Below are 17,743 nucleotides of genomic sequence, written 5' to 3' on the forward strand. Positions count from 1 at the left end.
TATTACTGACTTCCTGCTATAAAATGGGTATCCCTCTAGGTACAAAGGGCTTCCCAGTTGGCGCTAGTGGTAAACAACCCTCCTGCCAATGCATGAGACTTAAAAGACATAGATTCGATCCCTGGATCAGAAAGATCCCATGGAGGAGGGCAGGACAACCCACTCCAGTATTCTTGCCTGGAGAATCCCATGGACAGGAGACCCTGGTGAGCTAAAGTTCACAAGGTCACACAGAGTTGGACATGACTGAAGCGACTTAGCATGCATGCACGCTAGGTACAAATAACAAAAATTCTTACTTCCGGATTTATGGACCTTTCTTTCCAATGGGAGAAAAAAAACTAACAAAGCAATCTCTCAAATAGATTAAAGAAGAAGTCATGAAGATATTAAACAAAGCATATGGTAGAGAATAACTAGAGTAGTAAGGCAAAAGAGAACTTCCTTAGATAAGAAGTGTTTTTCTGGTGTTGGCCTTCAAGCTGATATCTGAATGATGAGAAGGAACCGGCCCTACATTTACCTAGGCAAAACTCTCCACAGGTGAAGTGAAGGGCCAGTGTACAGGTTTCAGACCATGAGCTTGGTATACTCAAGCAACAAAATCCAAAATGGCTAAGAAGAAGGAAAAGGCTCAATGAAGTTGGCAGGGTCAAATCTTTTCAGGCTTTGTGGACCCTGGTTAGGCAACAAGGTAGAGTAGGTATCCATCCTCTGTCATGCTGTGGCATCAGTCTACCCCTAGCCTTCAGAGTCTCCAGGAGCTTCTCTCCTTCCCAAGGCATGCACTTCCCTCAGAAGGTGAGTCAGCATGACTTCTAACTCCATTCCATAATGTTCACAAGTTCATGAATCCCCTCTACTCAAACCTTTTTGTTCAGTCTGCTCACCCTACCACACTCCTTACTTACTTGCAATGATTTTTGCCTCAGAGATCCTTTGTCCCTTCCTAAAATCAAGTTGTATACTTCTAACACAGTTTTCTACAGCTCCTGACACAGGATTTAGATACAGGAAATATTTGGTATATTTTCTGATTAATTGAATTTCTATTTATGTAATTTTTTGCATAGGCTAGCCTGCTTGATTATTTCTTCCAGAACATTAAAAAGCACCATAGAAAAATAAAGAGGAAGGATATATATATACACAATGACATACAACTCAACCACAAAAAAGAGTGAAATACTGCCATTTGCAGCAACATAAATGGACTTAAAGAATATGCTTAGTGAAATGTCAGAGAGAGACAAATACAACATGATATCACTCATATATGGTCTAAAAATTATACAAGTGAATCTGTATACAAAGCAGAAATAGACTCACAGACATAGAAAATAAATTTATGGTTACCAAGGAGGAGAGGAGGAATAAATTAGAATTATGGGATTAAGAGATACAAAAAATACTACACAAGAATAAATAAGCAATGAGGATTTACTGTATAGCACAGGGAATTATACTCAGTCTTATAATAACCTATAATGGAATATAATCAGAAAAAATCACTATGCTATACATCTGAAACTAACATAATATTGTAAATCAACTATACTCCAGTTAAATAATAAAAACAAGCTTTCCTTTTAAAAAAAAGAACAGTGAGATACTCTTTGAATACTTACTTATACTATTTCTGAATAGTATATTTATTTTTTAATAATTACATGCAACATTTTAACACATGAAAAGTTTAATATGTTTCTTCATTATACAGTTTAGTAATAGATTTTCTTTTTATTTCTTCATTTATACAGTTTTGTAATAAATTTTCTTTTGTAATTTCTATACTTTGTTTTATTTAGTTATTAGCCTCATTCTCATAATATGGACATCTTTTCCTTTTTAATTCAGTATTCCTTTTTATCTACAAAATATTCAATCCATTTATAATCATTTAGTCTCACATAGTTACCATTGTCATATAAAAATAGTGACTCTTGTTTAGGAAAAATCATAAACACTGAGGAGTAGAAATTTACATGACCAGGTCTCAAAACATTTGATTAATTAATAATATTAATGCCTCCTGAGTTGTCACTCTATGAGTTATCCGAAATTTAATATTCCAATCCTAACTACATTAAAAAGCCTTATTATTAATTAAATCTGAGTGTGGATGGCAAAATTCAGATGTTAGAAGCCTCAAATTCTCAAAGCTACGTAGGCAGTTTATTTTTGGTTTTGTTTTTTCTTCTGGGTATATAGACACTGAGAAACACAAAGGGCTCAAAGAGCGGTACATATGTATACCGGAAGAGCCACATCTTTGAGAATTGCTACCTAAGAGAAGAGTATCCAACATTTTGTTTTAATAGAAAATGTGCCCATTATATTAGACATGAGCCTTTACCAACATCTATAATAAAAACTAATAAGGACGTTATATTCCACTGCTGAATTTACTGTGCATGTGTGTTCAGTCACTTTAGTCGTGTCCGACTCTTTGCAACCCTACGGACTGTAGCCCACCAGGCACCTCTGTCCGTGGGTTTCCATGCCGTCCTCCTAGTGGATATTCCCAACTCAGGGATTGAACCTGCATCTCCTTCATTGCAGGCAGATTCTTTACTGCTGAGCTACTGGAGAAGCCTGCTGAATTTACTATTCCCTAATGTTTTCAGATTCCTTAGAGTAAGTGTCCCTATGAAAAACTGACCAGCTCAGAACACAATCCCTGAGGAGAGATTTCACAGTGGATACTGAAAATCTTAAATACACTGAAATATTTATGAAACGTCTTCCCAACCCAGGGATCAAACCCGTATCTCCTGCTTACAGCCAGATTCTTTACCACTGAGCCACCAGGTAAGCCCAAACATCATTAAATACATTGAAAATATATATGAAAAGTGTAATTGAAAGAGGACAATTTCCAAGAATAGTCAAGATCAATCTGAATTTCTTGAATTGTGCATGAAAAAACTCTTCTTAAAACTTAAAACCTTACCAAACAGTCTCCTCATTGCCATCTTCATCTCCTTATTTCTAAGCGTATAGATAATAGGATTCATAAAAGGAGTAATAAGAGCATCAAAGATGGCTAAAAATTTATCTATGGGTAAGGTAGGGAATGGCCACACATAGACAATAATGCAAGGGCCAAAGAAAAAAACTACCACAGTGATGTGAGCTGAGAGGGTAGAAAGGGCCTTGGATGAACCACCTGAAGAGTGTTTGCGAACCGTGACCAGGATGAAGATGTAAGACACAATCAGGATAAAGAAGGTGCCCATGGAGATGAAACCACTGTTGGCAGTGACCAGAAACTCCAATCTATACGTGTCTGTACATGCAAGCTTGATGAACCGAGGAAAATCACAGTAAAAGCTATCCATTTCACTGGGGCCACAAAAGGGTAAGTTGACAACAAAAGCCAGCTGGGCCACAGAGTGGATGAGTCCACTGGTCCAAGCAACAGCCAGAAGAGAAGTGCACATTCTTAGGCTCATGATGGTCGGGTAGTGGAGCGGCTTACAGATGGCAACGTACCGGTCATAGGCCATGACTGTGAGCAGCACCATCTCTGCACCCCCAACAGTGTGAATAAAGAACATCTGAGTGATGCAGCCTCTGAAGGAGATGACTTTGTGTCTTCTGAAAAGGTCAGAAATCATCTTTGGGGTTGCAATGCTGGAAACACCTGTGTCAATGAAGGAGAGATTTGCCAACAAAAAGTACATGGGGGAATGTAAATGGTGGTCTGAGAAAATTGTGAGTACAATGAGAAGGTTTCCCAACATACTCGCTATATAAAATAATGTGAACAATAGAAAAAGAAGAATCTGGACCTCCCAAGAACTGGTGAGTCCCTGCAGCAAAATTTCAGACACCACTGAGCGATTTCCTCCATCCATCAACTTCATGCACAAGGCTGACCCTGAGGTTAACTAAAGAACATAAGAGGGAGACAGACATAATCAGTAAGTCGGAAAGAAAGTCCTTGCAAAAATGTCAGAAAGATCATCTTGCCATTTCAGAGTTACTTAGAGTTTACACAGTACAAGTAGAACAAAGAGCCAGAATCAGAAATGTCCCCTGCATAAATCTTTGATATCATTTAATCACGTACCTCAAATTTAGTTTGGGCTTTAGTGTCTAAACAAGAAAGGAAAATATAGACAAAAGCACCTTTGGATTTAGAGAGAGGTAACTCAGGAAATAGAGAGATTTGTACTTCCAAATTTCTCTCCTGAAATACGCCACAGAATGAAAACATGTACAAAAAGGTACAGAAAGCTGTCTGGAGAGGTGCTCTAATTTATTCTTTGTAATAGCTGCCTGATTCACAGTGTGGATAGACCATAATTTATTTATTAATTTCCCTGTTAATAAGCATTTACCTAGTTTCTAGTTTGGGGAGCCCTACAAACAATGCTACAAATATCTTTACACACACATCCTTTTGTATTAATTTTTTCTTTCATGGCATCAACGCTTAAAATGAGATTACTGGGTCAAAATACATATATTCTTAATTTGGGTAGTTTTGCTTGATTGCGTTCCCAAAAGGCTATAATAGACATATATTTCCACAAGAATAAACGATGACACTTTTTAAATTGTTGCCAGTGTAGTGAGTGAAAAGTTATAGTTCATTGTTACTCTAATTTTCATTGTCTGACAATCAAAAAATTTGAACATATTTTCTTGCAGTTTGGATTTGCTCTTCTGTGAATTACCTTTCCGTGTATTTTCCTATTTCTTATTGTGCTTTTTCTTGTCATTTGTAAGAGCTCTTTTTATATTGTAAATGTTAAGTTTTTGTCATTTATTATATTTTTAAATTAATTATCTGTTGTTTTGTTTTATGATTTCTTTGGCTATACCCAAGTTGTATGATTTAAATATTATATGATTAAATACAGCTCTTACTTGCCTTACAGCTACTGAATTTAGTCTCAGTTACCATCTCGTTTGTTCCTGGATCATACATACCCTTAGATTTTCTTTCAATATTTTATTGTATTTCGTTTTCTGTTTAGAACTGTGCTCTATTATATTTGTATATGTTTTAAAATATCAGTCCACTTTTAATTTCTTCCAGGTATAATAGAATTGTAATGGCACCATGTAATGGCTGCTGCTGCTGCTGCTGCTGCTGCTAAGTTGCTTCAGTCGTGTCTGACTCTGTGCGGCCCCATAGACGGCAGCCCACCAGGCTCCCCTGTCCTTGGGATTCTCCAGGCAAGAACACTGGAGTGGGTTGCCATTTCCTTCTCCAATGCATGAAAGTGAAAAGTGAAAGTAAAGTCGCTCAGCCGTGTCTGACTCTTAGCAACCCCATGGACTGCAGCCTACCAGGCTCCTCCATCCATGGGATTTTCCAGGCAAGAGTATTGGAGCAGGGTGCCATTGCCGTCTCCGCAAGTAATGGCATCATGTGTTAAATAGCCCATTCTTTTACCACTGAATTTAATTACCATTTTCATTTTGCTAAATTTTCAGATATTTGGGATCTGCTTCCAAATTCTTTCTTCTATTTCCACTGATATATTTATCTACATCTGTAGAAATATCAGAGTATTTCATAATAGTGGCTTTATGCTTTGTCTCATGATAAAGCAAGTCCCTCCTTTACTGCTATTATTTTTCATGCTTTCTTGGCTATTCTTGTGTATGTATTATTCCATATAAACTTTAAGATCATTTTATCCAGTCCCCTAGAAAATTTCATAATTGCATGAAATTTATATATTAATTTGGAATGAAGTAGCATTGTTATGATGATATCTTCCCATTTAAGAATATCATGTTTGGGACTTCCCTGGTGGTTCAGGTGCTGAGACTTCGAGTTCTCATGCAAGGGTACAAGGTTGGATTCATGGTCAGAGAAATAGATCACATGTGCTGTTACTAAGAGTTCTCATGCTGCAACTAAGACCTAACACAGCCAAATAAATAAATAAGAATATAGTGCATCTATTCATCTGTTCTGATGCTGTGAAAGTGCTGCACTCAATATGCCAGCAAATTTGGAACAGTGGAAACAGTGTCAGACTTTATTTTTCTGGGCTCCAAAATCACTACAGATGGTGACTGCAGCCATGAAATTAAAAGACGCTTACTCCTTGGAAGGAAAGTTATGACCAACCTAGATAGCATATTCAAAAGCAGAGACATTACTTTGCCAACAAAGGTCTGTCTAGTCAAGGCTATGGTTTTTCCTGTGGTCATGTATGGATGTGAGAGTTGGACTGTGAAGAAGGCTGAGCACTGAAGAATTGATGCTTTTGAACTGTGGTGTTGGAGAAGACTTTTGAGAGTCCCTTGGACTGCAAGGAGATCCAACCAGTCCATTCTGAAGGAGATCAGCCCTGGGATTTCTTTGGAGGGAATGATGCTAAAGCTGAAACTCCAGTACTTTGGCCACCTCATGTGAAGAGTTGACTCATTGGAAAAGACTCTGATGCTGGGAGGGATTGGGGGCAGGAGGAGAAGGGGACGACAGAGGATGAGATGGCTGGATGGCATCACTGACTCGATGGACGTGAGTCTGGGTGAACTCTGGGAGTTGGTGATGGACAGGGAGGCCTGGCGTGCTGCGATTCATGGGGTCGCAAAGAGTCAGACACGACTGAGCGACTGATCTGATCTGATCTGATTCATCTGTTCAAATTTTGTTTCATGTCATTTAATAAGATTGTGTCTTTTATTACACATATTCTATACCTTCTTTGTAAAAATTGTTCCTATGTATTTTTTAGCTTTTTTTCTTAGCATTATGAACAGAATCTCTTTTCTCATTTCCATGTCTAGATTCGTCTTGCAAGAATGAAGAAAAGTTCATTCTGTCCTAACATGCAGATACCTTACCACATTCTGTGTAGTAATTTTTTATAGTAATGTCCTGGATTTTCTTGGCTTACAATAATGTCATCAGCAAAAAGAGAACTTTTCCACATTTAATTTGTGTTGGTTTGGTAAAGACAGTATTCATTTTATCACTGCCCTATTAACACGAAAGTCCTATATATTTGTCTATTCTTTGCATGTTTATTGTCTCTTCCAGAGTTACATTTCTGCATTCATATTTTAAAATAAGATGCCAATTATTTTCCTATTAATATATTTTATTTCCTTCTACTTTTCCCCACCACCAGTTAAGCTGAGTTCTTTAAAATATTTTTCACACCCCTCTTCTCATTCCTCTTCCCATTTAAATTAAATCAGTTCCTTTTTATCCTCTAAAACTTCTATTTGTTTTACATATTATGCCTCCTGAATCTATCCCCCCTGTTTTGCTTACTATCATGATTTCCATCTCACTATCTTTATCTTAGGTACATTAAAATATGCATTCCATTAACCTTCAAGCCTCAAATTTGAATTTCAAGAATAATCATTCTCTGCTTAAATTTATCTGAATTGGTCTACTCCCAAAGTTCTTACTATGTTACTCATGAATCATTCTACATGCTGTTATTAATTTTTTATTGAAATTAGCATCTGATTCTTGCAGCAGCCCTGTATTCAACATACCCTAATATCACATATACTTAATATATGCTTTATACATGTAGATTATAATATTTGAACTGAACTTTAAGAAATCATCTCCCATTCATTTGCAAGAGTCATTCAATGTATCCAGTCAATCTGATATTTTTCAGCCTCTGATCTCTCCAAGGATGTAAATACCATTTAATACACAGTATTAAACTCCTTGTAAATGTTATTGGAATAACTACTTGACAATAGAAAAGTGCTTAAAAATCTGTGAAATAAATAACATGGTGCTGATGTTTGAAGTAACTGTAACTCTCAATAACAATATTTTTATTTGTTGTTTTGTAATGAGATGATTAAAGAAAAGATTACGTGTGTCTCAAATGGTAAAAAAATCTGCCTGCAATGCAGGAGACCTGGGCTCAATCCCTGGGTTGGGAAGATCCCCTTGAAAAAGAAATGGCAACCCACTCCAGTTTGCTTTCTTGGAGAATTCCATGGACAGAAGAGTATGGTGGGCTACAGTCCACAGGGTCACAGAGTTGGACACGACTGAGCAACTAACTCACTTATCACGTTTTTCAACCTGAGAATTTGATTTTTTAGGGCTCCAAAGTCAGAATTAATCTCAGACCAAACATTTTCTGCCAAAATGAAGGTTGACCTTAAAAATAAATGAAATTTTCTCTAGAAAGTAGCAGACAGCAAAAGAGACACAGATGTATAGAACAGTCTTTTGGACTCTATGGGAGAGGGAGGGGGGGATGATTTGGGAGAATGGCATTAAAACGTGTATAATATCATATAAGAAATGAATCACCAGCCCAGGTTCAATGCAGGATACAGGAAGCTTGGAGCTGGTGCACTGGGATGACCCAGAGGGATGGTATGGGGAGGGAGGTGGGAAGGGGGTTCAGGATGGGGAACACGTGTACACCCATGGCGGATGCGTGTTGATGTATGGCAAAACCAATACAATATTGTAAAGTAAAATAATAATAATAATAATAAAATTTTTTAATAGAATTCAAAATAAAATCCAAACCTGTTCATCTTTCCAAATGTACAAGTTAGAGTATTATGTAGTTTATTTAAATTAGTTTATTCATTTTCCTTCAAATATTTAATGTTCTGGAGAGAAAGATGTAAAAGGTTGGTTAAAAGTGAAAAATTACAAACCAGATTGCTATGTTTAAACTCAACTACCTGCCCTACCATTTACCCTGACCTTGGAAAAATGATTTAATCTTATGGTGTTTAAGTTTATTCACTGTTAAATTGGAGTGAAAATAGTCTGGCCTCAAAAATATCTAAAGGAAACTAACTTAGACCCATATTTGACTCATACCAAGAACTCAGTAACTGTTCATCATAATGATGTTATTATAAATATCTTTAGTGGCACTAAACTCTCCTGGTAGTCCTATTTCTCAAACCCCTCCTTTTGTCTTTCCCTGGTTTTTCAACACTTATTCACTGTATAAATAATAACATTATTTAAGATCTTGTTTTTCTCTTTACCTAATGGTCTTTCATGTATTCTAATTATATTAATACCTTCCCCAAAAGCCTGACCACTGTATGAAAAACAATATATATGCAAAGGTCTAGTATTTCCCCAGCATGTAAATGCAAATTGAATCTATTCATCCCCTAATTCTATCCTAAACTTCATAGCTGTATTTCCCATAGCTCACTAAACACTATCCCCTAGATGCTTATATATTGGTGAAATTTCACATGATTACTACACAACTAATAATCTCTCTATTCCCCAGTGCAGCTTTTCTTCCAGATCTATTATAGTACTTCAGGCATCTTATCCATCCTACTCTTCTCAAATCTTGATTGCCTTTCCTCATCATTACTGAAATCCTGCAATACCAAACAACTTATCTCTCCCCATCTAACCTATATTCTGGCCATCAGATTGTTCCACCTAGGTGCTGTGCTTAATTGTTCAGTCGTGTCTGACTCTTTGTGACCCTGTTCCTCTGTCCATGGGAATTCTCCAGGCAAGAAGACTGGAGTGGATTGCTATACTCTCCTCCAGGGGATCTTCCCAACCCAGGGGTTGAATCCAGGTCTCCCACATTGCAGGCAGATTCTTTATCATCTGAGCCACCTGGGAAGCCCAGATACCTAGGTAACACTTTGATTATATAACTACCACCAAAAAATGTCCAGTGGGTCTTACTGCCTTTAAAAGTACAAATTCCTTATTACTCAGCTATAAAAAGGAACACATTTGACTCGGTTCTAATGAGATAGATGAACCTAGAGCTTATTATACAGAGTGAAGTAAGTCAGAGAAAGACAAATATTGTATACTAATGCATACGTATGGAATCTAGAAAGATGTTAATGACGAACCTGCCTACAGAGTGGCAATGGAGACACAGACAGAGAACAGAATTGTGGACACAGCAAGGGGAAGAGAGCATGGGATGAATTGAGAGAGTAGCATTGAAACATATACGTCACCATATGTAAAACAGCTAGCCAGTGAAAATTTGCTGTATGATGCAGAGAGCTCAAATCCAGTACTCTGCGACAACCTAGAGGAGTGGGATAGGGTGGGAGGCGAAGGGAGGTTCAAGAGGAAGGGGACATACACACACCTTTGGCTGATGCATGTTGATATATGGCTGAAACCAGCACAATATTGTAAAGTAATTATCTTCTAATAAATATTTTTTAAAGAAATATTTATACCCCTTTAATACTCTCTGCTCTATTGCCCATCAGTGACCTCCTCCTCAACTCTTTGGAGTCTAACAGCTGTCTCTACCTTCTTTAAACTGATCATATGAAGATTACCAAATACCTCAAAATAGCTAAATCTTTATCCTTCTGATATCTATGCATCACTTATACTGTTCACCATTTCCTACTTTCTGAATAATATTGTAGCTAATGGGATGTGCAAAGACTTTGTCATCTCTCTCTCTGTTGGTAACACCTATTCTACAGACTGGACCTGAAGATTATAACTCCTCAAATAAGAATTCTAACTAGTCATTAACATAGGAAAGGACTTAAATCCTTACAGGCTTATGTTCCCGTTATGCTGTGCACCTGAAACTAATACACTGTTATATTTCAATTGTACTCAATTTTAAAAAAAATTAAAAAGATTAGACAAAGGAAGACTATTTAAAGGACAGACAACTGATAGTAGTGAAGGAGGGGCATTATGGACATTACAGAAGGCTTGAATTCTTACTCCATGGGGGAAGAATTAGGCTATATTTCTGTCTGGTCTATATCTGAAGAGAAATGGGCTTCCCTGGTGGCTCAGATGATAAAGAATCTGCCTCCAATACAGGAGATGCAGGTTTGATCCCTGAGTCAGGAAGAGCCCCTGGATACGGGCATGGCAATCCACTCCAATATTCTTGCCTGGGAAATCCCATGGACAGAGGAGTCTGGCAGGCTTTAGTCCATAGAGTCACAAAGGGTCAGATATGACTGAGTTATTAACACTTTAACTATCTCTTTTCATCAAAGGTTATTCCCAATTCATGCTGCTGCTGCTGCTAAGTCACTTTAGTTGTGTCCAACTCTGTGTGACCCCATAGATGGCAGCCCACCAGGCTCCTCTGTCCCTGGGATTCTCCAGGCAAGAACACAAGTGGGTTGCCATTTGCTTCTCCAATGCATGCATGCTAAGTCACTTCAGTCATGTCCGACTCTGTGCGACCGTATGGACGGCAGCCCTCCAGGCTCCTCCATCCACAGGATTCTCCAGGCAAGAATACTGGAATGGGTTGCCGTTTCCTTCTCCATGATCCACAGATATTTCTGTTCATGGAACATGCAAAATATTCATAAATGAAAAGTAAGTGGTCTAAAGGCTTAGATATTAGTCTCTGATGCTAGTATAGATTTATTCTGACTCACTTTCAGATAGCTTACCCCACTTATTTAATTACCCCACTTCTCTAAGCATTCTTATGTGGGCATAACTGAAAAGATTATAACTAGAATCATTAACATAGGGGAGGACCTAAATCATTGTAACCTAGAGGCCAAAGGGAGGATCAAGGCTACATACACAAGGCGCAAGTTTAAATATGTGCAACTGTGTAAATTCTAAAACCTGTTTTGGGCATCCTTTTGAGGACTTCATGAATGGCTGTCTCACTCCTCTCCAAACCCTCAGACATAATTTACTTCGGATGATTATTTACAACTGTTTACTTCTGCTTACTACTTAGGAGAGATAGAAATTATTATGATTCACCATATAATGATATTTTATACATATGAAGGCATCCTTGATAGCTCAGTTAGTAAAGAATCCACCTGCAATGCAGGAGACCCCGGGTCAATTAAGGGATAGGCTACCCACTCCAGTATTCCCTTGTGGGCTTCCCTTGTGGCCCAGCTGGTCAAGAATCCACCTGCAATGTGGGAGACCTGGGTTAGATCCCTGGGTTGGGAAGATCCCCTGGAGAAGGGACTGGCTATCCACTCCAGTATTCTAGCCTGGAGAATTCCATGGACTGTATAGTCCATGGGGTCACAAAGAGTCGGACACAACTGAGCGACTTTCACTTCACTATGCATGTGAAAAATGCCAAAGAAGTCATCAACTAAATCTTTGGTCAGTGACTAAATGACAATTTTTCAGTATTATACCTCTCCTTAATCTTACATGCAGGATAAATACTTTTTATTACTAATGACATCTCCTTTTTCAACTCTTTTAAACATATTAGTATATTTCTTGTCTTCTTTACTGTCTACACATATTTCTACTTCCTTAATGTGTTAATGAATCTTGGTTGTAGGATATTGAAAAGAGTCTATCTAATCATATATATAATACAATTATTTCCTGAAATTTGCATGACATACTTCTATTTATTCTGATCTCATATTGGCTTTAGAAAGCATTAATATTATATATATATAATATATTATTTAATTTATACATTATAGCTGTGCTATGCCCTCTGAAAATAAAATACAGTATGTAGGAATATCATTATTCCTCACAGTTAGCCATATGAGTTATAAACTCACCTGAATCAAGAATGCACCTACTCTCTCATATAATTTCAAATAAGACAATTTCTTCAAATTGTTTCCTACCAAAATGCTGTTACTTTTTAACCCTGTTTTATTAATAATTTCCTACAGAATACAAAATCAAAGTTTATAACATTAATTTCCTTTTTCTAAAAGTTTACAGCCTCTAAAAAGTCTTTCACCTCTTTTGTTTCACGGTAGCAAGGTAGAGCATAGGAAAAAGGAATATGATCCATATTTTGCAGATACAAAATAAGGACTCAAAGAGATTGAATTAATTGCCTAATTTTTCATAGCTAGGTGTCCAATACAAATCCGATTCTTTCAATTGTTTTAAAGATGCAATGGATTAAAAAGTACTGGAAGAAAATGCCAAAATTTTAACAGTTGCTTTCTATGAAGAGGCCATGGATGATAAATTTTCTATTTTGAATGTGTTTTTCTCTTTAAAGAAAAAATATTAATTTACAAAACGAGTTGACTCCAGAGTCCAGCGCTTTTCACTACACTATTCTATAAGTCACTGACAACCTAAAGACAAAGTAACTTCGAGGGTGTGAGGAAGTGCTTTTACTTCCAAGGTACTTGACAGGTAAATGGGCTGCCTGCAAAGACTTGACAGGCAGAGGGTCTTTGGTGTCTGCCACCTCATCTCCAGCTCCTCTACCATCTCTTGTCATACTGCCTTCTGCTCCTGCTCATTTTCTACTTCTCTCAGACAGTCCCTGGCAGTCCAAGACCACCACTATGACATCCTCACCAAGATCTATTCTCTTCCAAGTTCCTGGCCTCCAAAGCATCCTTTCCAGACCCTTTTCAATTAAGCCATTTACATGTTGAGCCACTTCTACATGAAGGGCTAGAGGAAATCAATGCAGTCACCTAGGTTTATATAAAACCCAAATCTAACAACTCTCACAAGATTTTTATTTCAGTTATGTGAAAGTCGCTCAGTCATGCCAGATTCTTTGTGACCCCATGGGCTATACAGTCCATGGAATTCTCCAGGCCAGAATACTGGAGTGGGCAGCCTTTTCCTTCTCCAGGGTATCTTCCCAACCCAGGGGTCAAACCCAGGTCTCCTGCATTGCAGGCAGATTCTTTACCAGCTGAGCCACAAGGGAAGCCCTTTTAGTTGTATATGTCCCTAATTGTGCCATGAACTTCCCTGGCAGCTCAGTGATAAAGAATCCATCTGTCAAACAGATGATGTGGATTCTATCCCTGGGTCATGAAGATCCCCTAGAAAAGAAAATGGCCACCCACTTCAGTGTTCTTGCCTGAGAAATCTCATGGACAGATTAACCTGGCGGGCTGCAGTCCATGGGATCACAAAAGAGTTGGACATGACTTAGCAACTAAACAACAACCTGTGCCATGTTTCTGGAGTATTTCAGGTTGCTATAACTCTCCCACCTTTTTATTTTCTTGACAGAGCAGTATGTGTGATCTTAGTTCCCCAACCAGGAATTGGACAGCTGAAGGCCCATGTGGTGGAAGTACAGAGTTTTAACCCCTGGGGAAGCCCATACAGTTCTCCCACTTTTAACCCACCCTCCTTGCACATCAGAAAGAGACATCAACAACTTGACACCCAAATTATGCTATGCTGCCTATATCTGATCTTATGAGCTTTTCACATGAGAAATGTATTTTACTGCATTCCACTGTCTGTTTCATCTGTGTTGCATCAAAAACAACACAAGTGAATCTTCTCAGAGCCCTAGAAATGACTCATTTCCAGTGATGAAAATGTTATTAACCCTATTTGCAAAGAAGAGCAGTAAGAACCAGGAATCTCTCTTACCTGAGTTAAGCTGTCTATTTTCCTCAGATGGTAGATCAATTCCTTCCAAATTGTGTGAGAAGATAGAAAACTTCCAATTATATGAGCTATAATTTCTAAAAGAAAAAAAATAAGAGTTTGATGGATTCTGAGAACCAAATGACAGAAAGTGAGAGTTTATAAAACACAGAAATGGAAAACATCACTTAGGAATTTATCTACCATGAAAAATTAAAAGGACATAGAGCATAGGGGAATAGAAAGGAACAAGGTATAGAAAAGATAAAAATATCATGCTTTTCTTCCTCCCTCTTTTCCAGTCAAAATTCCACTCTTCATTCACCATGCAGTTCAGCATCATCTCCCCAGCACCCTTAGCAAAAGTCATAGTGTTATACATCTTGCTACTCCTTTCCATGCATTGCCCAGAATACATATGTAACAAATACATCAAATGACAGTAAAACTGTAGATTAAGTTAAAGGGAGAGGAAATTACTGAGCAATCACTGCAGAGAGACCCAAGGATAGGGTGGATTAATTTTGGATCTGCTAAACAGTAAAACATTTGTTTTACATATGTTTTGCATGATAGTGCTTGAAATAGAAACATTTTTCTAGGTTCAAGAAAGGACAGTTTCACTCTGATTGAGACTACAAACCTTTCTGAAACAAAGAGCTTAATATTGTTTTCCTCAAGTTAAAAAAAAAAATCTAATTATCATATGGTGGCCAAGCATTTGTGTGAGTCTTGGGAATAACCAGCCCTTCATTCATTGGATATTCCTGTGAATTATGCCTCAGAGTCCATCCTGATTTTCACCTGGGAAATAAAAAGAACAGAGAAAAGAAAGTAGCTTCTTGGTATCAAATTTAATGGTGTCTTAAACTGATGTACAGAAATATTTTTGCTTTAACATGAATCAGTACAGTAGATATAACCAAGAAACCCAACACCTTAGAATGCTTGAGAATCAGCAGGAAATAGAGTATTTTTCTACTCTAGTACTTTCTAGAGGTTTCATAGCAAAAAGACACTCTTCCATGAGAAAAGGAGGTAACAGCAAATGAGAAACCACGGACCATAAGGCTATCTCTTATATCAGCAATTTTGGCTCACTAAATCCCTTTCAGTCCCACAAGATTCAAAATCCAGGGCTCTGGACTACAGACATGTTTCATCAGAGTGTTGTCAAGTTATAAAATTTTAATGTTAATTACTGCAATTTAAAAGGAATTGTTACCAGAATGTTCTGAAAATAGATACACCTTTTACAAATAGACAGCCTTCTTTGACCTATAAAAAGGTTTATTATTTGTTCAGTTGCTCAGTCAGGTCCAACTCTTTACAACCCCACAGACTGCAACACGTCAGGCTTCCCTGACCTTCATCATCTCCCTGAGCTTGCTTAAACTCACATCCATTGAGTGGAGATGCCATTCAACCATCATGTCCTCTGTCATCCCCTTCTCCTCCTGCCTTGGATCTTTCCCAGAATCAGGGTCTTTTCAAATGAGTTGGCTGTTCACATCAGATGGCCAAAGTATTGGAGCTTTAGCTTCAGCATCAGTCCTTCCAATGAATATTCAGGACTGATTTCCTTTAGGATGGACTGGTTGGATCTCCTTGCTGTCAAGAGTCTTCTCCAACACCACAGTTCAAAAGAATGAATTCTTGGGTGTTCAGCCTTCTTTATGGTCCAATTCTCATATTCATACATAACTACTGGAAAAACCATAGCTTTGACTATATGGGACTTTGTGGCCAAAGTAATGTCTCTGCTTTTTAATATGCTGCCTAGGTTTGTCATAGCTTTTCTTCCAAGGAGCAAATGTCTTTTAATTTATGGCTGCAGTCAACATCTGCAGTGATTTTGGAGCCCAGGAAAATAAAGTCTGTCATTGTTTCCATTGTTTCCTCATCTATTTGCCATGAAGTGATGGGACCACATGCCATAAACTTTGTTTTTTGAATGTTAAGTTTTAAGCCAGCTTTTTCACTCTTCTCTTTCACTTTCATCAAGAGGCTCTTTAGTTCCTCTTTGCTTTCTGCCATAAGGGTGGTGTCATCTGCATATCTGAAGTTATTGATAGTTCTGCCAGCAATCTTGACTCCAGCTTGTGCATCATCCAGTCCAACATTTTGCATGATGTACTCTGAATATAAGTTAAGTAAGCAGGGTGATAATATACAGCTTTGATATACTCCTTTCCCAATTTGGAACCAGTCGATTATTCCATGTCTGGTTCTAACTGTTGCTTCTTGATCTGCATACAGATTTCTCAGGAGGCAGGTAAGGTGGTCTGGTATTTCCATCTCTTTAAGAACTTTCCAGTTTGTTGGATTCACACAGTCAAAGGCTTTAGCATATCAATGAAGCAGAAGTAGATGTTTTTCTGGAATTCTCTTGTTTTTTTCTATGATCCAATGCATGTTGGCAATTTGGTTTCTGGTTCCTCTGCCTTTTCTAAATCCAACTTGAACATCTGGAAGTTCTTGGTTCATGTACTATTGAAGCCTGGCTTGGAGAATTTTGAGCATTACTTTGCTAGAGTGTGAAATGAGTGCAATTGTGTAGTAGTTTGAACATTCTTTGGCATTGCCTTTCTTTGGGATTGGAATGAAAACTGACCTTTTCTAGTCCTGTAGCCACTGCTGAGTTTTCCATATTCACTGGCATATTGAGTGCAGCACTTTAACTACATGATCTTTTAGGATTCAAAATAGCTCAGCTGGAATTCCATCACCTAAAGAGACAAATCAAAAAAAAATATTGCTAAGACTGAGTTTAAAAGGAAACTGCATATGAAGACCACATAGCTCATGTTTTCTCCTAATTTTATGGTTTCAGGGCTTACCTTTAAGTCTTTAATCCATTTTTCATTTTTTAATATGTAGTGTGAGAAAATGATCTACTTTCACTTTTTTTTTTTTTTACACGTAGTGGTCCAGCTTTCCCAGCACTGTCTTTTCCCCATTGTATATTCTTGTCTCCTTTTGCCATTTGCTGTTATTATTTAGTTGCTTTGACTGTATATGCATGGGTTTGTTTCCAGGCTCTCTATTCTGTTTCATTGGTCTATGTTTCTGTTTTGCATCATTATCATGCTGTTTCGATTACTATAGCTTTGTAGTATAGTTTGAGGCCATGCAGTATGATACCTTTAGCTTTGTATATGTTTCTCAAGATTACATTGAATATTCAAGTTCTTTTATGGTTCCGTACAAATTTAAGAATTGTTTATTCTAGTTCTGTTAAAAATGCCATGGATATTTCAATTAAGATTGCACTGAATCTGTAGACTTCCTTGGGTAGTATGTACATTTTAACAATATTAATTCTCCAAATCCACGAACACGAATCACTTATTTGGGTCATCTTCAGTTTCTTTCAGAAAAGGCGATGGCACCCCACTCCAGTACTGTTGCCTGGAAAATCCTTCTAGTTTTCAGGTCTTTCACCTCCTT

At 37.6% G+C, this 17,743-nt stretch overlaps 1 protein-coding gene across 1 annotated transcript; it reads right to left on the reverse strand.

The window, feature by feature from the left end:
- Positions 1-2,894: 2,894 nt before the first annotated feature.
- On the reverse strand, positions 2,895-4,024 carry LOC133255220 (olfactory receptor 4F3/4F16/4F29-like). The gene has a single exon (XM_061429762.1). The coding sequence runs from the start codon at positions 3,867-3,869 to the stop codon at positions 2,895-2,897; it is 975 nt and encodes a 324-aa protein (XP_061285746.1). The 5' UTR covers positions 3,870-4,024.
- Positions 4,025-17,743: the final 13,719 nt, after the last annotated feature.

Source organism: Bos javanicus, chromosome 10 (assembly GCF_032452875.1).
Source record: "Bos javanicus breed banteng chromosome 10, ARS-OSU_banteng_1.0, whole genome shotgun sequence".
Classification (NCBI taxonomy): Eukaryota; Metazoa; Chordata; class Mammalia; order Artiodactyla; family Bovidae; genus Bos; species Bos javanicus.